Source organism: Drosophila ananassae, chromosome 3R, assembly GCF_017639315.1.
Source record: "Drosophila ananassae strain 14024-0371.13 chromosome 3R, ASM1763931v2, whole genome shotgun sequence".
NCBI classification, from domain to species: domain Eukaryota; kingdom Metazoa; phylum Arthropoda; class Insecta; order Diptera; family Drosophilidae; genus Drosophila; species Drosophila ananassae.
The window spans coordinates 11,525,194-11,551,671 of record NC_057930.1 but is presented as its reverse complement, the minus strand read 5'-3'; the positions used below and the strand labels follow the sequence as shown (position 1 = coordinate 11,551,671).

General features: G+C 47.3%; 2 protein-coding genes and 1 long non-coding RNA gene across 21 annotated transcripts in view; 2 read left to right on the top strand and 1 right to left on the bottom strand.

Moving 5' to 3' along the window:
- Positions 1-26,478, bottom strand: part of LOC6507136 (chromodomain-helicase-DNA-binding protein 7) — a 45,282-nt gene that overhangs the window by 12,121 nt on the left and 6,683 nt on the right. For 4 of the 19 annotated variants that reach the window (XM_044716337.1, XM_044716335.1, XM_044716338.1 and 1 more), the window contains exons 2-13: positions 22,812-23,327; positions 22,205-22,667; positions 21,120-22,151; positions 14,624-21,059; positions 14,384-14,561; positions 12,639-12,726; positions 12,279-12,432; positions 11,374-11,641; positions 11,138-11,227; positions 9,637-9,843; positions 8,069-9,089; positions 7,164-7,583 (exon numbers count right to left, since the gene is read on the bottom strand). In XM_044716337.1, coding sequence (XP_044572272.1) covers positions 7,164-7,583; positions 8,069-9,089; positions 9,637-9,843; positions 11,138-11,227; positions 11,374-11,641; positions 12,279-12,432; positions 12,639-12,726; positions 14,384-14,561; positions 14,624-21,059; positions 21,120-22,151; positions 22,205-22,667; positions 22,812-22,855 — 10,401 coding nt within the window. In that variant the 5' untranslated portion in view covers positions 22,856-23,327. Of the gene's footprint in view, positions 1-1,237; positions 1,841-7,163; positions 7,584-8,068; positions 9,090-9,636; positions 9,844-9,880; positions 10,608-11,137; positions 11,228-11,373; positions 11,642-12,278; positions 12,433-12,638; positions 12,727-14,383; positions 14,562-14,623; positions 21,060-21,119; positions 22,152-22,204; positions 22,668-22,811; positions 23,442-26,478 lie in introns of those variants that run through there. The other 15 variants (XM_044716343.1, XM_032455086.2, XM_032455090.2 and 12 more) reach the window with 15 other exon arrangements.
- Positions 2,066-3,891, top strand: LOC116656008. The gene is made up of 2 exons (XR_004311038.2): positions 2,066-2,526; positions 2,579-3,891. It is a non-coding gene; the product is annotated as an uncharacterized LOC116656008 (long non-coding RNA).
- Positions 12,824-14,378, top strand: LOC6503447. Its single transcript, XM_001965280.4, has 2 exons — positions 12,824-13,499; positions 13,555-14,378. The coding sequence occupies exons 1-2, from the start codon at positions 12,923-12,925 to the stop codon at positions 14,301-14,303; spliced, it is 1,326 nt and encodes a 441-aa protein (XP_001965316.1). The 5' UTR covers positions 12,824-12,922; the 3' UTR covers positions 14,304-14,378.

Sequence of the window (26,478 nt, the reverse complement as noted above, 5' to 3'; positions counted from 1 at the left end):
GATCCTTTTGGACCCAAAAAGGATGGATGCCAAGTGACGCGCAGGTTGGCAACCCTTTTGTTGCCTCTCTCTCTCTACCTTTTATTGTTTTTGTTTCGGTTTATAGGACTAGAGGACTAGAGGCCTCTACCCACCACCCCCTCCCAAAGCCCAAGCCCTGTGGCACGAAAAGATGGGGCACCAACACACACAGACTTTCAGTTGCACGAAATATCATACTAGTGACTTTTTAAACAGGTTCCAGGGAGTATTTATTGCAATTGCATTTAATTAAGTCCATTCTGACACTCTCCAGAGGAGATAAATCAACCGATAATCCATTTAATTAATTTTTAAACAGAAACTAAAAACTAGAACCAAAGATTAGACTGAGAGACCCCTTAAAAGGGTACTCCAAAAGGGGGGCAGCAATAATAAATAAAATAAAATAAAATAAACGACAAACCAGAAGATAAAAAGCGACTCGAACTCGAACCTCTTCGTACTGACTCGTACTGTCTAGCCCCCTCACCTCACCCCCCCACTCACTCTTATTGTTGCCTCGAAAAGTATCTCTATCTCGTTCGGCAGTCGCAGTCGTAAGATACAAGTGCGAGGCAACTCGAGCGAGCGATTGATTATGATTATTAGTAGAACCGATGGCGATGGAGATGTGGCGGTTGGGACTTGGGTCTTGGGTATTGGAAGAATTGCTTCCAAAAAAAAGGGGGGGCATGCCACACACTGAAGATATTTTAAAGGCAAGTAGTTACTATCTAGTAGTTACTATCTTTAGTAGCAGTTACTACATATCACTACTAGTTGTTACTCTAAATCAATAGAATAGAAAATCAATAAATACAAAAAAGTATAAATATTGTCGCAACATGATATGTGTAGCAAGTAAGTGTGGCAGCAACGACTTCAACGGCACTACATGTGAAATCTATAGGCATAAATTTATTGTTTTTGTGTGCAGCTTGTATAAGAGTAGTAGTAGTATTGGTGGTGGAGACTCCGCCAGGTTCACATCCCCACTTTTGAGTTATTTTTTTTTTTTATTTTCTTCATTTGTGCCTTTTGCTGCACACACATTCTTTGCATATTCTCTTGCACTCTTGCATTCTCATTTTAATTAAGTGATATATTCCATCCCCCCCTCTCCCTTGCCCTATATATATATATAAACTGTCATTGTATTGGATCTGCGCCTTTAGCTTCTCATTTTTTAATGTTTTTGTTGTTTTTTTTTTTTTACCTCCAAATAAATGCCATTTCCATTGTTTAAGACTGTTGTTGTTGGTGGTGTTGTAGCTGCCGCTGCCGCAGTTGTGGCAGCAGCTGCAATTTGTGAAGATTTGTTGAGATGCTCGCAGAAAGCTGAGAAGCTACTGAAATCCATGGGTTTAATAACCTCCATTTTTTATTTAATTTTATTTTATTTTTTTTTTGTACCAAAATTATAATATCACAAGTACAAATATGGAATATTATGACGTATCTCTACAATTGTAGTTTCGTCATGATTATTGATTTCAATTAAGAACTAATTATCATTCAACTATTTGCACGGCGCTGCTTGGAGCTTTGTTGTTGTTGTTGTTGTCTCGGCAATTACATTATTCCATTTCGTTTTGATTATTATTCTCTCTCTCTCTCTCTGCCTTTAGGCGGCCGCACTCCCATCCCCCACACAACCCCACTACACTACACTACACTACACTAATATTCCTCCAATCGCACTCTCCAAATCATTCTCGCGATTTATCGGCGGCCCGCTCGCTCGCTCTGTTGCTCCGTTTTCGATTTGAGGAGCACTTGGACTTTTTACAACTTTACACCGCGGCGCTCAAACAAATAATGAGCGAGCGCATTTTCTGGCTAAAATACAAGAAACACTCCTCACACACACAAACACATACACGTACACATGCGACCATTTCGGAAAGAGAGACTCAGACTTGAGAGGGCCCACAAAAAGAGAGGTGAAAGAGGTGGGCCGTGGGCAGAGGTAGTAGAGCGGGAAACCAAACAATCGTGAGATTAAGCCAAAACGCCGTTTTGGGTGAATGTGAATATGAATGAGATGGGCACACAAAAAAACCCTGAGACTTGCAACTGGGGAGAGTTCGGCCGTTGCCAGCGAGAGTCACCAGTGAAAGAGAGGGCGCAGAAAGAGAGCCAAAGAGAGAGCATCAAGCATGGTATGGTAGTGAGTGGATGGACGAGTTGGAGCAGCAGAAGCGGCAGCATTGTGTCAACTGTGTAATGTAAGCAAAGAAGTCATCGAGAGGGTAGGCGGCGGAGGTAGAGGTGGGGGCAGCTGGCAGGCAACACGGCAAAAAAAAAAAAAAAAAACGCCAAGCCAAGCCAAGGCAATGAAACAAATGTACCACAAAAACTGTTGACGACACATTGAGAGAAGCATAAAAAAAAGAGCGAAAGGGGGTAATGACGGACGCAGGACACAAAAAAGGGATAAAAAATAATAACAGCAGGAGGAAGAGCTATGCTAAGCCATGGAAATGGATTAGTGCCGAAAAGCAGGTAACAACCAAGTGCCACAAAAGTTAAGAAGCAATCCGCCATGAAATTACAGGTAAACCCTTATATCTTGAGACGGAATCAATCACTCAGAAAACTGGATTATAGAGCGGAGAGTGGGAGAGTCTTAGAGTGGAGAATGGAGACACCTTGTTTAAAGTATAAGAGGTTGCTGTTATAAATATTAAAAGTTAATAATACCAATGATCTTATATAGATAATGTCTTATATAATAATATATAGTATCTTGAGTAAAATTTGTATCTTATAGAGAACCTCAACTGACTTCGATTATTGACATTTTGCAATTGTTTAATTAATTCGACCTTTGGGGGGGCTATCTACATACGCGACACACACACACACACCCTGCCTTGGCGAAAGAAAGAAAGAGAGGGGTAGCCCAAAAAGCCAGAGCGAAAGATGGAAGCAGGGCAAAAGTGCGATAAGCACGTAGCCAGAGCAAAAACGAAACGAGATTATTAATCAATCCGCAAGATACAGATGCAGATACCGCACATGTGTGCATGTGTGTGTGTGTGTGTGTCTCAGTCTCAGTCTGAAAGTATCTGTGAGTTCGAGTATCCACAATACATTGAAATAAAGATGCATGAGTGAGCGCGCGCAGTACACCGAGTATAATAATCGCAGTATCGAGATGCAATGGCGACACATCCTCAGCTCCAGAAAAAAAAAAATCCACTCACACTAGAGTAGTTTGTGGCATGCATGTATGCAAAAAGATCGTCTCGAGGAGCGAATCGGAGCTAAGGGAAACTAATCGTAAATTTTGACTAAACTAAATCGGGGAGAAGAAAATAAGAAAAAAATAAATAAAAAGCAATGGCAGGTAGAAAAGGGCAGCAGACTCTCATTCAGATTTTAAACTGAAAGGCAGAGGCAGAGGCATCAATATATATTGATGGACTGCTGGCTGGACTGTCAGTCAGTTGTGCTGGCCATTCGGCAGGGCAACTTTTTCCACAGTTTTACGACTGACAGGTGTGAAGTGAAAAATGCGCCGACGCAGCAGCTGCAGCAACTGCACTCAGACTCCGTGATGGCAGAGCGAAAGAGTGAGGTGCCAGTGGCTGAAGATGCGACGGCAACACGTGAGGCGCACGCGCACAGTGGGATATAATTGCATAAATGATAATAAAAATAAAAATAAATTTAAAAAATAGGTAAAAATTGTAAATTTAAAATAAAAAATACAACAAAAAAATAAAATAAAATATAAAATTTTAAAATTAAAAGGAAAAATAAAAAATAATAATATAAAAAGTAAAAATTGTAAATTACTTCATTTAGTTACTTTGCCCCACAGTAACTAGCAGCAGCCAAATGCTAATAAAATAATAAATCGAATGGCAACAGCAGCAGCAGCAGCGGCAGCAGCAGCAATAGCATAAAAAAAGAGCAACGACAGCGGTCAGTAACAAAAGCTAAGCCAAAAGCATCCAACCAAGTCGAAGGTGGGCCCGAAGATGGCCGCAAAAAAGAATGGCAAACCTGCACACACACACACACACACACACACACACATAGACGGAGAGACGACAGACACACACGCATGAGAAAAAGCCAACAACTCTAAGCGGCTGTTCTAAATACACGTTGTTGCAAATGCAAAAAGGAACCAACAAAACAAAGCGAAAAATGCTTTTAAGCTTGCAGCAGCAGCAGCAGCAGCAGCAGCAGCAGCAGCAGCAGCAGCAGCAGCAGCAGCAGCAGCAGCGGCAGCAGCGGCAGCAACATAACGTGGAAAAATGAGAACGAATGAGCAAAGATGGGGTGGGGTGGGGAAGGAGGGAGGTGGAGAGTCTCAAATGAGCACAATTAGGCGGCTTTATCGAAAACTCGCGCTATGCGAAAGAAGAGGACAAGAATACCGAAACAGGAACAGGTCACCGTCACCAGTCACCAAGTGAGTGGAGTGCGAGTGCCCCATCCCCCCATCCACCCATCTTTATTATTCCCCACCAAGTCACATATTGCGCTCAATAATTCAGTTCGTGAGAGTAGAAGCAGAAGCATCCGCCTAAAGAGAGAGTGCCATCCGTCGCACATCCCCTCCCCCTCCCCCTACTTGGCCAGGCCATTTGGGTGGGCGCACACGAAAAAGGAGAAAAAAAAAATTAAACATTGGATAAATCCAGAAAATGTAAAATTACAAACACACATTGCTCGGGGGACAGAGACAGCGCGATTGGAGAGCTACTCGCATGGAAAACTAATACATACATACATACATACTTACATATGTACGTAAGGCCCAAGTACAGCCAACGTAGCTAGGCAGCGGCAGAGCCCAAGCCCAAGCCAAACCAAACCAAAACCTTAAACCAAAACCACCCGATGATATCGAATGCCCAACAACAACAATAACAGGAACAAGAGCAACAAATTCAAGTCGTCCACCAACGCCGCCACCACCTCTCTGCCGCAGTCGGCGTCGGCCGCAACAATCATCGTCACCAAAGGAAGAACTTTACTTCGTCAATGCAACAAAAACAACAACAAAAACAACTTGGCTTAGCTCTTCTTGCCACTGTTAGGTGCTTCTTCTTCTTTTTCGTATCCTTACTCGCTTGTTGTTGTTAGTGTTGTGGGTTTGATTGATGGCGCGCTGCCTCTGTCGCTGCCTTTTGATAATGGCGGCTTGGCTCCAAACAGTGCTGACACCCTAGCCATACTCCAGATACTATACCCAAAATAACTACATATCTTAAATAGCAGCTAAAAAAAAATGTATCTACTAGAAAAGGTATCTTTCAGTTGGCTAATCCACTTCCAAGATTCATTTGTATCTTGTATCTTTCAGCTTGTTTTCGAAGCATCTCTGACAGTGGAAATGCGGCGAATCGAAGCGTCAGGTTGTGCAATTGACTCTGGGTTCTTCGTTTTGGGCTCATAATTTGACCCAAGCCTTTTGGCCAATACGCTGCGGATTCCACTGTGTTGTTGCCACCTTAAGGGGGCAGCAGCAGCAGAAGCAAAAAAGCGAATCATACCCGAAGCAGAGCCAAGCAAACGAACGGTTCTATATAGTGGTGGGGGGGATGGTAGGCTAGCGATGGGTGTTGGGGGGCTGGCAAGCGATGGGTGTTTTTGGGGTGGAGGGAGGAATCATCGGTTGGGTGTATTGCTGTTTTTGTTTCGGCCGCCTCTGTCTCAGCCTCTGCCTCTGCCGCTGCCGCTGCCTCTGCCGCCGAGTGTGCAAAGTGGTTTGACATTTCCTTCGCTTTTGGCCGCTCATTCGCATTCGGATTCGCGAGATATGGAACGAAATGAGACGGGGCGATGCGATTTGAGATGCGAGGCGGATGAGAGATGTGCAAAGTGGAAGGAAATGGGCGGCGAGATGAGCCTGGGATTGGGGTCTGGGCCTGGCCAAGAGAATTCCATACCGCATTTCGGCTTCAAATCCGAGATACGAGTGTATGTATTTCTTTTATTTTGCATAAATTAAGCATAAGTGTATTTGCTATCGCTGCTCCTTTTTTTTTTTTGCTTTTCTCCTTTGCTTTTGTTTGCCCATTCGTCCAGACACGCATACATTTGCAAAAAAAAAGGGAGGATACCCAATTGCACGGCGAGTTGACAGGCTTTTCACCTCCAGAAGAGCTGCCCTCCCCCCCTCTCATCAGCACAGGTGTAGCTTCACTTTTTATGGAGTCTCAGGTCTCAGTTCTCAGTTTGATTTCCTCTGTTTTTTTTTCTTGTTTTTTTTTTGTCAACTTTTCACACGGATTTCCATCCCCGGAAAATCAGATTTATCGATAAAGTGAGGTGTTCGAAATTGCAAAGCGACAAAGAGGACTATTTTTTTCCCCCCTTCCTTATTTTTCAGGATATGGGATTTATGTTTTAGGAAATAAAGGGGTAATAGAGAGTTATATAGAGGGTGGTATATGGCTTCTTATGGTATATGGTATGGTTTATTTCCATATTAATCCCATTTTATCCAAAATAATTGCTAATTATATCGGATAGTTCCATAAGGGTTTAGAATAAGTAAGCACTTCTAAGCATATTTCTCATCAATAATGGCCTATAATATAATAATAATAATAATAATAATAGACAATAATAGACCTATGTAAAGTCTCTTACAGAAGTCTTCAAAGTATTTTCATTAAAAATTAGAATACCTTCACTTTCTTCAATATTTTCAAATAAAATTAGTATATAGATTAGTATAGACCTACTAAGTTAGTAGTTTAGTTAGAAGTAAGTACTACTTCAAGTGTTTTGGCAACACATGCAGTTTAGTAAGTGTTTGGCGGTTAGTGAGTGGCTTTGTGTTCGTGTCAGTGTTTTTGGGTTAAAGTCTCTCCCTCATCGGGGAAGTTCCTCATATTCCGAGGGACTACTGTTCATGGTCTATTAGCACCATGGGAAAGGGTGGTGGTGGGTGGTGGTGGTGATGTTCTGTTGTGGGTTGAATTGTTTTGTATTTGTTGGGAAGTGAGAACTGGGAACTGGTCACTGGGTGGTAGTTGGGTAGTCAAGGATTGATTTCAATCCGCGAAGGGTTGATCGAAAAAAAGGGGCAAGGGGTAGTAGGTAGTAGTCTTATAAAGTGGTTATAATATAGAGAAATATATGGCATATATGGGTACTCATCACTCGCGTACATTGTTCATGCTGACCAGGTACATGGCCAGCTTGTTGATGTCCAACTGGGCCAGCTGATTGACGTCGGTGGTGTTGAGAATGCTGAGCATCAGGCTGATGTCGGCGGCCGAGGGCATGGCCGGCATTCCCGATCCGGTCACAGAAACAGATCCACCCGCTCCACCTACACCCTGCTGGCTCTGTCCGGCTGATCCGCCGGCAGCTGCCGCCGCAGCAGCAGCAGCAGCGGCGGCAGAAGTACTAGCACCCTGGGATTGCATCAGCGCTTGGAGACTTCGGCCGCTGGGATCTAGTTGGCCGGCGGCGGAGCCTGATGACCCAGCACCGGATGTCCCGCTCTGCAACTGCATCTGCATCGACTGCAAAGTGGGTGTGGTGGGCACTGAGAGCGGTGGCGTTGATGATACCAGGGCCTGGAGCTGTGGGTGGACAGAGATGGGACAGATCGAAGAGAAAGAGTTGCAGGAATTGGTAAGATCTAAGTCATGACATGATCTGGATGGTAAGATCTTGATGGTATAATGGGAGTTATGAGGAGTGTGATCCATAGTTTTGTTAATCAGCTGTTGGCTGTTGGCTTCCATGTTGCTTTATTTTTTGAATTTTTCTGGCAAGATGATCGAGATCCGAGTTCGGTCCGAGTTCAAGTCCAAGTCCAAGTCCAAGTCCACTGTCCTCTGTCCTCTGTCCGTTCTAACTACGGTTATGGTTCGCAACTAACTACGGCCAACAGCTAAGCAACAAAACTACGTACAAGGACACTACTACGGCACAATCTAATTAACAATTTAGTTAACAAAAAAAAATAAATAAAAAGCTAAGCTTCCTAAGAGTCCTCTCGTGGTGGAATGGTTAGTCGTGGAATGATTTTAGATTCTATAATTAGCTCTTCTTAAACACTCACCTTGGCCTTCTGCTGCTGTTTGAGCTCCTCCTTCTTGTAGTTCCTTTGGTAGGCGGTGATCACCCGGCGGAGTCGCGTATTGAGGTCCTGCATCGATGGCCACATGGTGGTGGCATCCTCGACGGCCGCCACTGTGGGCGGATAGCTGCCGGCGACGCTCTCCTCCTCGTCCAAGCCTAAATTTGAGTTGGAGTTAGCATTGTCGGTCGAGTTGTTTTGGCCTTTAGAATTAGCCGCTTTGGATGATGGATTATTGGTGGTGGTAGTAGTGGTGGTATTGGTAGTGGTGGTGGTGGTGGTATTGGTAATGGTAGTGGTAGTAGTAGTGATGTTTGTGGTGGCATTGTTAGTGCATGATTCCGCATTATCGCCCTCGGCTCGAGCAATGGCAGCATCATCTTTTCCAGCTTCCCCAGCAGGAGCAGCACCAGCAGTTGGCTCTTTAGGATCATCCTTTTTGCTTTCTTTTTCTATTTCTTTTGATTTTTGATTTTGTTCCGATTCGTCGTTGTCCGATTCATTGGAGGCAACAGTCTTGACCTCCGCCTCCGCCTGGCCACCGACCTCTTGCGAACTGGAAGAGGAGTCGGCCGGATCACCGGAGGAGCCAGAGGCAGAGACTGTTGCATCATTTTTATGGTTATCAGTATCTGGATCTGATGTATCTGCCGATTCGGTTGCCTTCTCTGATGATGCGTCCTGCTGGGTAGCATCAACATCACTGCCATTGCCCGGCGATGGATTGGCTTTGGATTTGGATGAGGATTCGGATGCGGATGCGGCTGCGGATTCCAGCTCGTTGTTGGATCCGTTGGCTTTCGCTTGACTCTTGTCGCTTGTCCCTGTAGCACTATCGCTGTGAGAACTCTTACCCGACGAACTGGGGCGCTCCGGGTCGAGGAGCGAGTCCTTGTTGTCGCCCCCAGTCAGTTTAGTGGAGTCCGAGTCTTTGGTGGTGGTGGTGCCGTCATCGTCCACCTCATCGCCATCATCGTGCTTTGAATTTGCATCGTCTTCGTTTCTATGATTATTAAAAATAGAAATTATTTAAAATTTAATTCAGATTCTTCTTAAATATTAATTAGAAATCATTCATTAGGTGGTCTTCATGCTAAACGTTCTGAAACATCGAGAGTTATAACTCACAACACTCACACACACACTTCCAGCGCAACAATGAATGTTTATGTTTGATTTTTGAATGGAAAGTGGATCTATATCTCATATATATCTTTAAAATCTTACACATTCATGACATTTTTGGGTGCGTGAGTGTGGGTGGGAATGGAAATGAGTTTCAAAATTCCTTTATTTTTCATTCCTTCGATCTGCAAGAGTCCCTAATTTTAGTAATTATGGTAGGCATTATGGTTCAAGTTGATTAAATAATGAATTTTTATGAATGAGTGCTAGCTCTGGGATATATTCTTCAATACAATATATAGGTTTAATGATATGAATGACACCTTTTTAAATGATTTACTTGACAATCCAGTGTCAAGTACTGGACTGGATTTCAATTAATTTTTTTCTTTTTTTTTTTGTGGATTTTTTTTTAATAAACTTACATCGGCAAATTCGTGACGGCCAAATCGTCACCGGCACCGGCGCCCACATGGGTTACAAAGCACAGATTGGGATCGGCGCGCATCTGACGATACATTTCGCAGCCGTGCTTGTAGGTTCCGACCAACAGACTCTTATCACAACAAATGGGATTCCACCATGAGGATGGCACTTGATCTGGCGTTGGCGGCGGGCGAATGGGGAGCTCGCTACGATGATTTTTTTTATATTTTTTTTGGTGGTGTTTTGTGGATTGTTTTTGTTTTTTTGGGGGAAATTTGCGAAAGAAATGCGCGAAAAAAGAAATGATTTTTGGTTTAGTAAAAATTTTCAATTCGGTTTTTGGTTAATACATTTTTTTTTTTCAATTTTGGTATGAGGTAAAATTAAAAAGAACCAAAAAGATAATGAAAATAATAATAATAATGAAATAATAAATAATATTAATTGCCAATTTGCACTACAGATCGCTACAAATGCAGAAATTCATACAAAATCAACTGAAAATCGGTTTATCTTCTTTTCTTTTTTGTTATCGTTTGCTTTTGGAATTTTGACATCATTCGATAAATTCGATAAATATATAAAAATGAATTTTGTAAGTTGCATGTGGAATTTTGGATTATTTATCGATATATGAAAGGGGGATATAGAGTAGCGTGGTATTCCCTATTCGCCAGCTTCTTCTTCTCATCTTTGAAATGGATATAGCGTGAGGGCGAGCGAGCGATGACACGATATCGATATAAAATTTCGATGGGATATAGAGTAGCGTGGTATCGCCAGCTTCTTTCTTCTTCTCATCTTTGAAATGGATATAGCGTGAGTGCGAGCGAGCGATGACACGATATCGATAAATATCGATAGGTAGTAATGTTGAGGATACTGTATATATACTGTTATTTCATGGGGACATTACCTTTCCAGACTCATATTCAGATTGAGTGCCAGCTGCTGCTTGGCTTTCGTACTGCTGCAGTTTTTGGTGATGGTAGTTATAGATATTCGCAAATCAATTATGTATTATCGAGATTACGGATTTATCGAATAAAAAACACAAAAACACAGCGATAGAGAGGAGGAGGTAATGTGCCGAGGATTAGTTGGCAAAAGTTAAATAATTATGACATATATAGTTATATGGTTAGATAATGAGATTGAGATTGATGATGAAAAAATGTACAGATGTTAGAGCAAGCGATCGATTACAGATATTACAGAGATATATAGAGAGGAGAGATCGAATAAAAGACAGTATGCATTCCACCTTAACTTTGATTGAAAGTTCTCACGAAAAACATAAATAATAAATATAGTAAAAAAATAGTAAAATCAGCTCACAAATTGGCATAAATATTTATACAAAAAAAAAGAATTAAATAAAAATTATAAATTTCAACACTCTTTGGCAATCAGTCAGTCAATCAATCAATCAACAACAACATACAAAATGATCAATGAATGCCAAGTGTATTCGCAGGCAACTGAGAGTGCCATGCCTACCTGATGGGCGTGTTGTCCTTGATCTGCTGGACCAGATCCCCAATGACCTCGTGCTGGATATAATAAAGCATCCTCACCCGCAGCAGAACTCTGTGAATAATTAATAGAATTTAAAGGAAGAGAAAAAAAAAATAGACAAAAATAGAAAATAGAAAATGGAGTATTTGTTAGTCTTAGTCCGGCCTTTGGTTCTTGGGGGGGTTAGCTTATAACAAATTCGATTCCACACGACTCACTTATTCGCGTGTCTGCCCAAGTGCTTCTTGTAGGCGCCCTCCAGGTACGCGTCCGCGTCGTACTTCTCCTTCTTGCTCCAGTGATTGGGATCGTGGATGCTCGTCGGGTTGCTGACGGCCGCTGCCACGGCACTGGCACTGATTCCCCCATCCTTGTCGGAGCCATCCAAGGCGCTGGACTTGTGGGCGGGTGTGGTGTTGCCACTATTGCTGCCGGAAGCTGTTCCCGGGCCAGTCGAATCCTTGTTTGACTTGCCACCATTACGTCCTGTAAGTCAATGAAGTTTGGGTTTTTCTTAGTTAAGTCTTTGTTTTTATTATTAGTTGCTCTCGGTTTGGGGTTCATGAGGAGAGCAACTGTATGAAGGTGCCAATGGTAGCTCTACATGATTTGTGGAGATTATCCTTGTTATCTCAACAAAGACTTGTGGTTAGTAATGATAGTTGATGAGTTTTTATTACAAACTAGTGATTATTTAACATAAAAACAATACAGAATATAAAAAGATATATACAAGATATAGTAAAAGGCATACAATTGCATGGCAACAAAACATACACACACTTTCTTCCGTCGAGTCTAGTACAGTGTGCTCCTTAAGAGCCCATGTCCGCGTCCAAGTCACAGTCCAAAATCGAGAGAGATTGAAGTAGTATTTAAATAGAAATTGGAGAAGAACTGGAGGCCATAGACCCAAACACTCTACACAAATAATGACTCAGTGGTGGACTCGTAATTACAAAAATAGTTAAACAAGATGGTAGTCCAGAGCCCCTTACAGATAGTGTGTAGAAAACTTTGTACAAAAGGCTTCTCATTTTGTATTTTTTGTTTTTTCAAAAAGAACTCTCTACGTCCGTGCAGCAGTTGGAGTGGTGGTGCGTGAATGTAGCAATTACCATACCTTTGGAGTTCCTACCTCGTGGCACCAAGTTGTGGAGGCCACTATGATCCCTGCTGATCTTCTGCACCTCCCCATCCTCGGTTGGCGTGATCAGGTCCCAGATGAACGTCTTGATCTTCTCGTCGCCCTTGTACACTTGCAGGCAGTACAGTAGCTATAAGAATTATGCAAAAAATAGTATTAGTAACTAGATTTTATAACAAGAGATCTAAGAGAGTGTAGTTTTCATTTTCAGCAAGTTGAGAAGATTGTTTTTACTCAGCGGAAACCTATAGTTTCCTCAATATTAGCATGGTTGGTCATCACTAAGAAGGGACTAAGGACTTGAACTGAAATCAGATCAGATCTTTGAGGACTTACGATAATGCGGGCACAGTCCTCGATGTCGATGTCCCGCCAGCCACGCTTAAACTGTCCCAGCTCCAGGAGCTCCGACCAACGTCCCCATCTGAAAAATAGAAAGAAAATATAATTTAAAATATAACATTTATTTTGTTAAGGATCTTAACCCATCTAGTCACCCATTACATTTGGTTTCCCGCTTCCCAACTCTCCAAAAATAATACAAATTCCATTGAAAACATAAAACGAAACAAGAACTATTCTTTGATTTAAAAAATAATTAAAATCCACGGCGGAAAACCATGTCGGAACACAGTATTAAAGAGAACTATAGCCGGCGCTCGATGCGCTCCATGAAGTCGCATGTCAGCAAGTCGGCCTTCTTCGAGTACACGCCCCAGCAGGAGGTGGACATCGTGGCCATCATCTACAAGTTCTACTTGGAGGACTTTCGCAACTTCTCGGAGGAGGAAAAGGAGATTCGACTGGCTGGGTTAGATGCCCTGGACATGCTGCGCACCGTCGAGCAGGTGCACAATGATGTGGCCACTCTCCGGCTGGAGAACCACATCATGGTTGAGTTTCTCGAGAAGAACGATCCCAAGCTGTTGTTGGGATTGCGACAGCGTCGCACTTCCATACTCCGCCGCTTGCAGACTAAGAGGAATTCGGGAAGCCATGTGGCCAGTAGCCGGCACTCCAGTTCCAAGCGCTCGATTCCCATGTCAGCCAACCAACTGGTCGGGTTGGGATCAGCCGGTGTCCTGACGGAGAAGCGTCGCGGCATGGACTACAAGCTGAACTTTAAGGCCAAGGCGGAGATGGCCGAGAAGAGGGCGGCCGAGGTGGAGAAGCGGGTCTCAGATATCGAGAGGAATGGTAAGGATGCAAAAGGGAGTATGAGATGGTTATGGTTCTATCTGTATCCTTCCAGCCATGACCGAGGTGAAGCAGCTGCGGGCCAAAATTGAGGAGCTGCGCTATCGCAGCGAGGAAACCATTGAAACGGAAAACAACTTCATGCTGCACTTTATGCGGGACGAGAACGACATTGCCTTCCTGGAGTCGGCCACCGAGCGGCAGATCGAGCGGAAGCTGCGCAAGTTCACCACAAACTGGTTCAAGAACGCCCGGGCCCTGCTGGGCACCATGAAGCTGACCATTGTGTCGCTGCAGGAGACCTGCCAGCAGCACCGTGCCGATCTGATCACCAAATCGGATCTCAGCGGCATCCTAACGGCTGTGGACTTTGAGAAGCTGATCATCAAGCGAACGGAGCTGGTCAACCAGCTGGAGGAGAAGAACATCCACATGGCGGGCCTGAAGGGAGTCACAGGCAAGACATCGCTGGCCATGACCGAGGAGAAGCAGGCCATGATGAACCTGGAGGCCGAGATGCGTAATGTCCTGAACCGCACGGAGGAAGTCACCCGAGCCATTCAGAAGCTGGAGAAGGAGGTGGCCGCCGTTCAGTCGCACAACGCCAAGGACTATGTCACTCTCGATGAGCTGAAGGCCCAGCTGCAGGAGTACGAGGCTCCGAGCGTCAGTGAGTACATCGAGCGCAAGGAGGAGGCCCACAACCTGGAGAAGGAGGAGAAGATGCTGCAGCGCAAGATCTACATCCTCAACATGAAGCTAAACAACGCCATTCGCCGGCGCAACCGAATGCAGGACTACTAAGGATTCCAGATTGCAATTATTCCAAAAATTATAATATATTTCTTGTTTCAAACTCAATAAAGCAATTAAGAAGAACTCACCCGAAGGACAGCAGTCCCTTCTCCACCTTGAAGCACTCGGACTTGGCCCAGTTGCCATACTGGATCTCCTCCAGTCCCAGAGCGGCCAGGGCGTCGCGTTCTCGTGGAATGTACTCATCATGGCCCTTCTTTTCGCGATTCCGATCTCGCTTCTCCTTGCGGCGACGGGAACGGAGACCTGAAGGATTAAAAGGCATTACATTTCTGTCCAGGATTCCCAAGACTTATCGAATCACTCACCAATTCCTCCCTCTTCGTCGCTGTTTTCATTCGACGAGTCCTCCGAGTTGATCTCCATGACGTCCTCGTGGCCGTAGCGCTTGATCTGGGTGCGCCTTCTGGGCTCGGATAGGACCAGGTCCTCGGTCTCATCCCGCTCGCAAGCATCCGGATCGATGTCCACCTTCTTGGCCCACTTGGTCCAGAAATCGGGATCGTCAATGGTGATGTCCGAACGGTTGCCGGAGGCGGCGAATGAGGCCTTCGAGAAGGTGGAGCCCTTCTCCGACTCCATGGTGATGACCTGAGTGCGCCGCTTGAGGATGGAATCGATGTCCTCCTCGCAGAACTTGTCGCCGGCGTTGTCGTCATCCATGACGGCTCCGTAGGCGCCCTTCTTGAGCAGATCCTCGATCTCCTTCTTGGACAGCTGCTTGTTGTTGCCGTCCTTGGAGCCCTGCGTGTTCATGGACTGGAGGACGGCCTTGTCGAGTCCGAGCTTCATGGATGCCTTGTCGAACATCTCGCGTTCGTAGGTGTTCCTGCAGAGCAGTCGGTAGATCTTGACCATTTTCCGCTGACCAATACGATGGCATCTGGCCTGGGCCTGCAGATCGTTCTGGGGATTCCAGTCGGAGTCGTAGATGATGACCGTGTCGGCGGCCGTCAGGTTGATGCCCAATCCTCCTGCCTTCGTGCAGAGCAGGAACACAAATCGGTCTGATCCGGGCTTGGAGTAGCGATCAATGGCCTCCTGTCGCAAGTTGCCGCGAATGCGACCATCGATCCGCTCGAAGGGATACTTCCTGTACACCAGATAGTCCTCCAGGATGTCCAGGCACCTGACCATCTGACTGAAGATCAGCACCCGGTGTCCGTTCGCCTTCAGCTTGGGCAGCAACTTGTCAATCAGAACCATTTTTCCCGCCGAGAGAATCAGGTTCTTGTAGTAGGACTCCGGATCCTCGCCGTGCTGCGCCTTGAAGTCGTACTGGATCTGCTCCTCGGCTCCGTTGAGGAGATAGGGATGGATGCAGCACTTCCTCAGCTCCATCATGGTGTTCATCAGGTTGGGGATATTGGCGGAGGTGGTTCCCTTCTTTAGGAAACTGAAGTTCTGCTCCAGGATACCACGGTAGTACTTCTTCTGAATGTTCGTCAGCTCCACTTCGATGATGGTCTCCTCCTTGGGCGCCAGACTCTTCTCCACATCGTCCTTCAGACGACGCAGCATCATTGGCTTGAGGAGTGCCTGGAGCTTGTTGACCTCCTCCTCGGTGCGGAGACTTCCAAACTCGGACATGAACTCCTCCTGGGAGGAGAACTGCGAGGGCTCCAGGAAATTCAGCAGCGAGAACAGCTCGCTGATGTTGTTCTGCAGGGGAGTGCCCGACAGAAGGACTCGGTGCTCCAAATTCAACTGCCTGAGGCCCTCGAGCAGTTTGCAGTTCCGGTTCTTGAGGCGATGCGCCTCGTCAATCACACAGAGGCGCCAGTTAAAGGCCTTCAGGTCCATGTAGTCCGTCACAATCATTTCGAAAGTGGTGATCAGGACATTGAACTTGATGGGCTCCTTGAGGACCTTGCCGGTCTCTGTCTTGTAGTAGAACTCGTAGTCCTGGATCATCTGTTTGCTGGTCACCGAGCCGTGGTACACCACCACGTTCATGTCGGTCCAGCCCTCGAACTCGCGCTGCCAGTTGGGAATGGTGGACAGGGGAGCTATTACCAGGAAGGGTCCTCGGATTCCGTACTCATACACCGAGTGGACGAACGTCAGACTCTGGATGGTCTTGCCGAGACCCATTTCATCGGCCAGGATGCAGTTGTGCGTGTTGTACCAGGAGAACTTCAGCCAGTTGAGACCCTCCAGCTGGTAGGGTCGCAGACTGTTGCCAGCCTTGTAGACTGGAGTCTTCTCCAGCTTCTTCCATTGCTCGGGATGCGGACGCTTCTTGCTCTTCCACTCGCAGCGCATGGGAATCTTGTTGAAGCGGAGATACTGCTCGATCTTGTCGTTGTCGACGTCCTCCTCCAACTCCCAGGTGCAGTCCTCGTAGGGCAGGGACTTCCACTTGACCAGGTAATGCTTGGTGGTCTCGCCACTGTTCTCGTCCGTGTGCACCGACATGTCCAGGACACGGTCTACCTCAGTGAAGTCGGGATTGAAGGGCTCCTCCTCGATGTTCTCAAAGATGTTCAGCTGCTGGGACTGCTTCTGCTGGAAGCGACGTATCTTGGCAGCCACCCGACGGTCGCCCTTGAGGAGCTCCTCCTCCGTCCGCCACTCGCAGTGGAGGTAGCTGAAGTTGCGATACTTGACGAAGTACTCCTCCACATCGATGTAGACGGGCTCGGGTTTGTTCTCCTTCTCGGCCTCCTCCTTCTTCTCTGTTTCGTCGCCCTCTTTGGATTCTTCCTTCTCCTCTTCCTTTTCGGCGGATTCTTCATCTTTCTTCTCCTCTTCGGTTTCTTCGGAAGACTTTTCTTCGCTGTTAGATTCCTCTTTTGGTTTGGGAGAGCCCGGGGTTTCGTCCACCTCCATTTTCTCCTCAGGAGACTCCGTTTCCTTGGCCTCCTCAGCAGTTTCTACGTCGGAAGATTTCTCCTCTTCATTGGTCTCTGATTTCGCTTCAGTCTTGTCGTCTTCAGCTTGCTCCTCCGGCTTGGCTTCCTTCTCAGCCGGCTCATCCACCTCCATCTCCTCCTCCTTCTTTGGCGAGGAGGTGTCGTCCTCTTCCGACTTCTCGTTCTCCGCTGGCGTTTCCTCTTTGTCGACCTCCATTCCGGAGGATTCTGTTTCCAATTTGCTCTCCTCGGGCTTGGATTCCCCTTCCGGGGCTTCTCCGTCTTCGCCTTCGGCCTTCGGCTTCTCCTCGCCATCGTCAGACTTTTCCGGCTCCTCTGGTTTCTCCTCCTCCTTTTCCTCCTTGGGCTCTGGAGTCTTTTCCTTTGGTTTCTCCGGGATCAGTTCGCGTTTTCCCATCCGCACGGCGAGGACGTACTGCACCACCATGCTGTCCTCGTCGCCAGTGTTGATGTACACGTAGTTGGGCTTGGAGGACATGGCTGCGTTGGCGGCATCGGTGGAGCTCTGGCGCTCCTTCTCAGCCGCCGCTGCAGCAGCTGCCGATGTGCTGGAACTGGCCTCCAACTGGCTACTCTCGTCCATGGCAATATTGGACTTATCTTCGCCAGCCTCCTGGCCACCAGCTTCTCCCTCGGCTCCAGATTGTGGCTCGGTTTTCTCCGCATCACTGCCAGCATTAGAGTTGGCAGTATTGGCCGAAGACTTCTTCTCCTTCTTGACCGGAGAGGCCACCAACAGAGAGTTCTCGTCGTCCGAGAACCGTAGCATCACGTCGTCGATGTACTTCTTGCGCTGCGTGTTCCTGGACGACCGCCTCTTGTTCGAATCCAGCTCGGAGTCTGGTGGCGGCGATGGCGGAGGTGTTCTGTCCAAAGTGTCGTCCTCGCCATCGGATTCGGGGACGATGCGGCCGCGATTCCTGCGCTTCTTCAGCGCCTTCGCGGAAAGCGATCCGCGATTCCGGCGCGCACTGCCACCCTCCTCCGAGTTGGCATTGCGACGACTCCTGGCGGTGGACCTCTTTCGGTCCCTGCGACTCGGCGTCGAAGCTGCATCTCCGGCAGAGTCTGGCACAGAGTCCACCGTTTCATCGCCCGCCTCGGGCTCCTTCTCCTCCTCATTGGCACTTCGTGGAATCTTCGAGACCGGTATGTCGTCATAGTCCGGCGACTCTCCGTCCACGCCAACCACCGCGGAAGTGGTCTCGGCCTCTCCATCGGCGGACTCTGCCTTGGGCACCAGTGGCTTGTTGTCCTCCACTTCGCTGCCCTCGCCAGTTTGCTCGGCGCCATCGTCTCCGTACTGTTTCTTGCTCTTCTTGCTGGTACTGGCTCGCTTCTTGGAGGTTGGAGCTGGCGAGTCTGTGGAGTTGGGATCATTAGGGTCCTTGGGCTTTTTGGACTTGGGCGTCCTGTCGCGCGGCGGCTTATTCGGATCCTTGGGTATCCGTGGCTTGCGGGGCTTCTTCTTTTTGCCGCTGCCATCGGTGGAGGTGTCGAGCTCGTTGGCGGAATGGACGTCCTGCGAGAGATCGCCCATTCCTTCGCTGTACTCCAGCATGCCCACCACGCTGGTATCGCCGGCTCCTTGGGTCACACAGTCCTCTGATACTGGCAGCTGGGTGGTGGGAATGCTCTGAGTAGCGTTGGCTTGTCCCACCACCACGTTGCTACTGATGTCCATCAAGTCCTGGCCGACCGCCGCCACTTTCTCACCCTTCTTGGCACGCGGCTTCCTCGGCTTGTTGGCTCCCTTGCCCCGTCCCCGTCCAGTGGTGCTCGAGACCTGGGGACTCTCCACCATCTGCTGGTTGTGGAGCGGATTGCTGCCGTACATGGGCGGCATCGACTGGAACAGCACACACTGCGGTCCACCGCCGGCGCACTGGTCGTTGACCTCGTGCTGCTGGAGGAGATTTAGTCGCTCCTGCAGCCGCATAAGCTTCTCCTGGTGCTGGTGCTCGTGTCCCGGCGGCATGCAGTATATCTCCTGGATCTGCTGCTGGAGGGCAGCAATCTCCTGCTGGTGGAGCATAGGATAAGGTGGATACATGCCCGGTGCTCCGCCATAGGGAGGCATCATGGGTGGCATATGGCCCTGGTTCTGACCATCATAGCCCGGAGCCATGGGATAGTGAGGGGGCATCTGTTGCTGCTGTGGCGGTGGAGGCTCCATCGGAGGCACTGCTCCTGACTTATCCTCGCCCACCTCGTCGGCGCTCTTCGCGTCTTCGGAAAGGGAGGTATTCATGTCGCCCAGCGGCTGACTGATCTGCGTCTGCTCCACATCGTCGCTGGGCTTCTCCAGCTGTTCCTCCTGGACAGCCGGCAGTTCCGTGCTCAGACTGGTCTCCTGGGTCTTGGAGATACTCGACTCATCCTGCGGCAGCTCTGGCTCGCTGGCCACGACTCCCCCCAGTCCCAGACCATCGCTTTCACTCTGATTCTTCTCGAACTCGGCATTCGAGGACTGCGAGTTGCTGTCCAGCAGAGCGGCTGCAGCAGCAGAGGCATTGGAAGCGACCGCCGCCACAGCTGCCGAGTTGGAGGACATGGAGTTGTTGTCGAAGAGTCCAACATCCACGCCGACATGCTGCGCACTCTCAGAGTTCCCACCGTGCGAGTTGGTGTTGTCCATCAGCAGCTGTTGCTGGTTGTTGCTGCTGCTGTTGATGCTGCTCTGGGAGTTGCTGTCGTGCACCGAAGTGGGCTGGTTGTTGACGATGCTGTTGGTGCTGCTGTTGCTGCTGCTGTTGTTGCTGTCGTTGGCAGCCACCGCCAGCGTTGAGGAATCATTGGAGTTGGCCGTTTCGTTCAGGATACTGCTCAGATGATGAGACGGTGTTGTGGGCTGTGGCGGCTGCTGCTGCTGCTGTTGCGGCACCTGGGCCTGCTGTTGTTGCTGAGCCGGCGGCACTTGTTGCTGCTGCTGCTGTTGCTGCTGGCTCTGTTGCTGTTGCATTTGAGCGGGTATCGGGGAGCTAACATGAGCCGGCGAACTGACATGTTGCGCTGCCGGTGGCTGATTGTCTCCCAGAATGTTCGCAAATGGATCGAACTGCTGTTGGGATTGGTTGTAGCTGGGCAAGGTGTGTTGTTGCTGGTGGTGGGGCGACTGCTGCTGATGTATCGGCGACTGGTGCTGCAGTTGCTGGTGGTGCGGCGATGTCAACGCCGCCTGCGGTTGCTGCTGCTGTTGCTGTTGCTGTGCAGCTTGCGTCTGCTGGGTAGCCTCCAGAGTGGGCTGGATCAAGTGATGCATGCTCGGCAGGCTCTGCTGCAGTTGCTGCTGCTGCTGCTGACTGCTCTGGCTGCTGGTGGTTGATCCGGAGCTGTTGCCTCCCCCGACAATGTCGTTGATGGAGTGTTGCAGCTGATCGTTAAGCGATTGCTGTTGCTGCTGTTGGTGTTGTTGCTGCTGCTGCTGTTGTTGCTGTTGCTGCTGTTGTTGCGGAGGTTGCTGTTGAGCCGCCACTGGTGGCACAACCTGTTGCGGGGCTTGGGGTTGCTGTTGCTGTTGCTGCCCCATCGCCTGGCCGTACATGCTCATCTGTTGCTGGTGATGTTGCTGCTGTGCCTGCAGCATGGCTGCCTGCTGCTGTTGCGGCGCTGCTTGCTGTTGCTGCTGTTGTTGTTGGGCCGCCGCCTGCTGCTGGGCTTGCTGCTGCTGCTGTTGGGCCGCCGCCGCCTGCTGCTGCTGCTGCATGGCGGCCATGTGCTGGCTGCCCCACTGCTGGTGGTGTTGCTGCTGCTGCTGTTGCTGCGGCGAGGCAGGCATCCTAGGACCCACAGCGCTCCTGTACGCCGAGGGGTAGTCCATGGGCGGTAGACCGTGAGCCTGTGTGGGCATCACCATTTGTTCGAGGGCCTGGAATTGGAAATTTCCATTAAAATCCCAACTTGCAACATGGTGCATGCCTTATCTTACCTGCAATGTATTGACGGGAGCCGCCACTGGCGGTGGAACCTTCGACCCAGAACCCACTGCCCCTCCCACAGCACCGCTGGACGGTGGCTGGGGGCGTGGCGACGGCAATCCCACCATGCCCTGGATACTGTGCTGGCTGGGCTGTTGCGGCTGTTGCACCACCTGTTGCTGGGCCTGCGCTTGTTGGGGAGCTGGTGGCTTCGCGGGCGACACGCCCACCGGTCGCGGTGACATCTGGGGATGCGGCGACATGGTCGGCGGGCGGGGCGACATTTGTGGCGAAAGCTGGGGGAAGGGGGCACGGTACTGGGGCGAGGAGTTCAACTGGGCAGCCGCCTGCTTGGACATGTAGGGCGGAGCAGCCTGCTGCTGTTGCTGTTGTGCCTGTTGCTGCTGGACTTGCTGTTGCTGCGCCTGCTGCTGCTGCTGCTGGACTTGCTGCTGCTGCTGCTGGTGGTGGCTGCCGTAGCTGGGGGGCATGCCCATGTGCGGTGGGGGCAGACCGGCACCCGGCAACTGCTGTTGCATCAGCGACACGTGTGGCTGCTGTTGCTGCTGTTGTGCCTGCTGCTGCACCTGCTGCGCCTGCTGCTGCGACTGCAGTTGCTGCTGCTGATGGGCACCCAGCTGCTGCTGATGGTGGCCGGGCGGAGCTGCCCCTGGAACATGTTGCCCGTAGGCAGATGCCTGATTTGGATCCAGGCCCGAATGCCCATAACCCACATGCTGCGGAGCTCCTCTTCCCGGCTGATGCTGCATGGGGCTGCCGTAGGGACTGTGAGCATAGCCCTGGGGCGTGGGCGGTTGTCCGGCTTGGACTGCAGGTGCTCCCACACCGGGATACAGTGGATGCTGTCCCGGCGCCTGAGGATAATGCTGCGGCAGTCGAGCCTGCTGCTGACTCTGCTGCTGCTGTTGCACTTGCTGCGCCTGCTGCTGCTGCACTTGCTGTGCTTGCTGCTGCGCCTGCACCTGCTGCTGTTGCTGTGGCGTCGGTGGCTGCTGTGATCCGTAGCCCGCCATCATGCCCTGCTATTGAGATTCAATTAAAACTACTGATATGCTTCCAAACACCATTCTCTTACCTGCTGGGCACCATAGGGGGCTAGCTTCTGCTGTTCCTGTTGTCCGTAGGCGGGCATGTGTTGCCGATAGGCGCTGGCGTTGCTCTGGCGCTGCTGCTGCGCCGGTGGAGCTGCCTGCGGATGACCATAGGCCCCTAGACCAGCGCCCGGATACGCCGCCGCCTGTCCAGGTACACCGGTTGGTGCTGCACCCCAACCGCTTAGATCACCCATTCCGCCAACACCGACGCCGACACCGACACCGACTCCAACACCGAGTCCCATGGCTGCCTGATGATCGGCGGCCCCCAGCCCGTACAGATTCTCCGCCGTTGGCTGGTACGATGGGTATTGGGGCTGTTGCTGTAGCGGGTGGGGGGCGCGGTGACGGGGCGGGTAGCCACCGGGCGGACCCATGGCCCGTGGATTAGCCGCCGCTGCTGCTGCTGCGGCTGCCGCTGCATCGTAACGGTAATAGGGATCTCTATGAGGGAATAAAATAAATAAAAAATATTAATAAAAAGGGAGTTTATTTTTAATCCTTTTAAAGAGTAAATTATCCCATTAGATACCATCCTCCCTGTTACCCCTTTTTGGTGTCACTTTTTTGGGGTGACTGTTAACTCACCCTTGGTGATTTCCGTGAAACATATTTTGTGCATTTCCATCCATCAGATTTTTGAAACGCAGCGCACACAGAAATGTCCGTTACGTCCGTGTCGAAGGACGCGACACGCCGCTGCGTTTTAGATTTCCACGTCTATTGGCTTAATTTTGATGCTGCTCTCTGCGCGTGGCCGTTGTCAGAAAATGTCAAAAAGGTAGACCAGAGCCCCGGATATATGAGCCGGAAACCGGATACCGGATGCGGACAAGGGGGTTGTTGCTTACAAAACGACTCTGGAAAGTGTCGTGGAATCGATCTCTTGGCTTTAGTCTCTCTCTTTTTTTTTTTGCCCAATCAATTATGGTTATATTATATATTATATTTTTAGTTAATTATGGGTTCTAACTACTAAACTTAATTACAACTGGTGTGCAATTTAACGTCTTCTTGTTGCTTTCATATGGTAAGGTCATTTGTGTCCCGTCATGGCCTTCATGGATCTTTGACATAATCGCAGTGAAACACATTCGCTCACAGCTAAAAAAAAAAGGATATAGGAACTAGGTTAGTAATAGTAGTTAGAAGGGAATTTAATAATTAATTTCCAAGCCGAGGAGACTGTCTTTTGAGCGTATTTTAAGGAAAAGAGATCTGCAAAGATAAGAAATGAATAGAAAAGTAATTAAAATATAATAATTGTTATAGATTCTTATTAATTTTAATTCTAAAACACTTTAGTTGAGATTTGTTGACTTTGCTTCAACTTTTAAGGGGAAAAGCTATACGCTTATGAATTTCTAAGATTGCCACATAGAACGTACAGTTTGACCCCCCAAAAGGGTTGAGCTTCCAGAAAACCCATATCTTTAAGTCTTAAAAAGCTATAAAATATAATTAATGATATACTTTTGTACCAAAAATGCTTGCCTTTTCTTTTCAAATGGCAAGATGGTGGAATGGTGGCAGGTTTGTGGGATGGAGTGGTGGTCTGTGGGTGGTGGTTTGAGTGAAAAATCTTCAGGACAGTGGCAAAAAACAATGGAAACTCTATCGATTTTTCGCATTGTCTCCGTCAGAGTGGCTGCTTTTTGGCCGAAAATCTAAAGTAGCAGTGAGGGCAAAAGCGAGGAAAAGCGGGAAAAGCGCTGAGCTGAGCCACTACTGGAGAGCAAAAAGGCGAGCAGAAACCATAAAAAATGCGGGTGGGTTGACTGACTGGTTGTTGTTTTTAGTACTCTTATTGTTATTGTTATTTTTGTTGTTGGTGGAAGCTGCGCGAGTCCAAAAGATATGCAAATAGAGTGGGAGAGGGAGGGGGGAATGGTAGGGTGGTGGCATGGCAAGGTGTGGTGTCTGTTTTATACTTTTGCAAGCAAATGGAAAGTGGAGAGATATAGACACAAAACTACTGCCGAGAGTACATAGAGGAGGTGGTATGCACTTGCACACAACCGAAAATCGCTGTCGCTGCCACTGCTTCTGCCTCTGCCTCTGCCTCTGCCGCTGCCTCTGCTCTATAGTACAGTTATAACTCGCACAGATACAATCGCACTCTCCACACACACTCAGATACTATGGCACATCATCAGTACAAGTTATGTGGAGTATAGTAGAGTGGTTGACATGGACTAAGCAGCGGTGAGCTTACAGCTCCAACACCCCACCGAAGCCACCCACTAACCACCCTCCTCGGATCACCCCCCCGGGCCTAACTTATAGCCCCCCTAACTGTGAGTCGTTCGCGCTCATTGGACAATCATTTAGTCAGTTGTCACCGTCTCTGTTGTTAGTACACAGAGAGAAAAGGTTTATGAATTAAAACGGTAATTAATGAGTAATAAAATTAAAATAAATAATAATAAAAAAATAATTATATACAAGAAATATACATATAAATAAAGACAATAATAAAATAAGAAAAAACAAAATTATAAAATAATAATAAACAATAAAAACAAAAAAAATATTACAAAAATAATTTTGTTTTTGTTTTTTCTTCCTGTAATTTATTTACAATCTATCTATCTAAAGATAATAAGTAAATTTTATTTCAATACAATAATAATTAAAAAATAAAAATAATACAATAATAATATAAATAAAATTAATAATAATTGGGAAAATCAAAGAAACTTGAAGTAGACATTTTTAAACTTTTAAAGTTTTATATTTATTATTATTATATTATTTTAGACATGTTATTTTCTCTTAATAATTTCTCTCAGTGAAACTTTAAAACTTTTATTTGAAGTTTTTTATATTTTTATGTTTATTATTTATTTATTGTATTTACATTATTATATTTATTTAAGAAATAACTTTTTCTCTCAGTAAAACTACAAAAACTTGAAAAAATTCAAACTTTTATTTGACTTTTTAGGTAGTTTGTTTATAATATTTAAATACAAAATTTCTCCTAACAATTTCTCACAGTGCCCTCTCGCTGGCAGCTAGCAGCTCTGGCTGACTTTGCCGTAGCCGTAGCCATACCCGTAGCCGTAATCAATTACATTTCGCTTTGCAATTTCAGCTATTTATTTATTTAGTTTCAGCTCTTGCCATTATTATTAGGCGAGTGGTATGTACATCTGTGCGAGTGTATGCCGCCCCCTCCCTCCCCTCACCCCTCTCTCACGCTCTATGGTGTGTGGCCAGACTTTACTTTTGTATATCTGGCAGATATCTATCAGTGAGTGTGTGTGTCGCATTTTTTTTTTCTTTCCTCGCTTCGCTTTAGTTTTCATTTCTTGACTTGCTTCTTCTGCTTTAGTTTTTTTTGTATTTTTTTTTTTACAAAAACAAATCAGCCAAAGTAATTGCAAAAACAATAAACTAAAAAAGCTATAGTAATATGCATATGTTTGTTGGTGTTTGTTTGTGTAAGCAAAGCAGATACATTTGAAAAATTGTGAAATTATACTTTACTCGCCACCTCTCTTTTTCTCTTTTTGTGTCTATGGTGTGTCTATGGTGCTCTGCCGCGTCTCTGTCTGCCTCTGTCGCTGCGCACAACTGTACATTTGTTTTAAATAAGCGAAAAATCGATTAAAGGTGATAATAGACAAGCAAATTTCACAGTGGCTCCAACGACAAAGACGCGACGCGAGCCACATTTTTGTGACCCAACGACGACAACAACAACAAACACCAATCCAACTGCCGCCGACGCCTCTGCCACTGCCCTCTGCCTCTGCCTCCGCCTCTACCTCTGCCCCCACCATCCAAGAACCAGCAACAAAATTGCTTGGGGATTAGCCTGCCTTTATGCCAAGAGTACAGTGAGGACATGTATAAAAGGACATGCTTTTTTAAACAATTATTATTTATTTTACTATTTGTTTTTTTTACAACTGTCTTTGTTTTATCTTTTAGTTATTTTCTGAAATAAAAACGTTAAAAAAATACAATAAATAAATAAGTTTCTTTAATTTCTTGGCTTGGTTTGAACTTCTTACATAATAATTATATAAGAGTCTTATATAAACAATGGTTTAAAATTCTAGACAAACTTTTACCAAAAAATATTCAAAAATAAGAAAAAATATGGCTTATTTAAACAACTTTTTCAAATTCTGGACTGACTTTTACAAGAAAATATTCTAAAATTAGATTCAAAAAGTGCCTTGAACATTTCAAACTCATTTAAAAATATTTGTAAATCATTTTAATAGTTGGACCCCCGTTTCTC

Bases quoted from the DNA above. Each gene is read 5' to 3' on its own strand.
- LOC6503447 (XM_001965280.4), top strand. From the start codon at position 12,923: ATGTCGGAACACAGTATTAAAGAGAACTATAGCCGGCGCTCGATGCGC. The intron at 13,500-13,554 runs GTAAGGATGCAA...GTATCCTTCCAG, and splicing joins CTCAGATATCGAGAGGAATG to CCATGACCGAGGTGAAGCAG.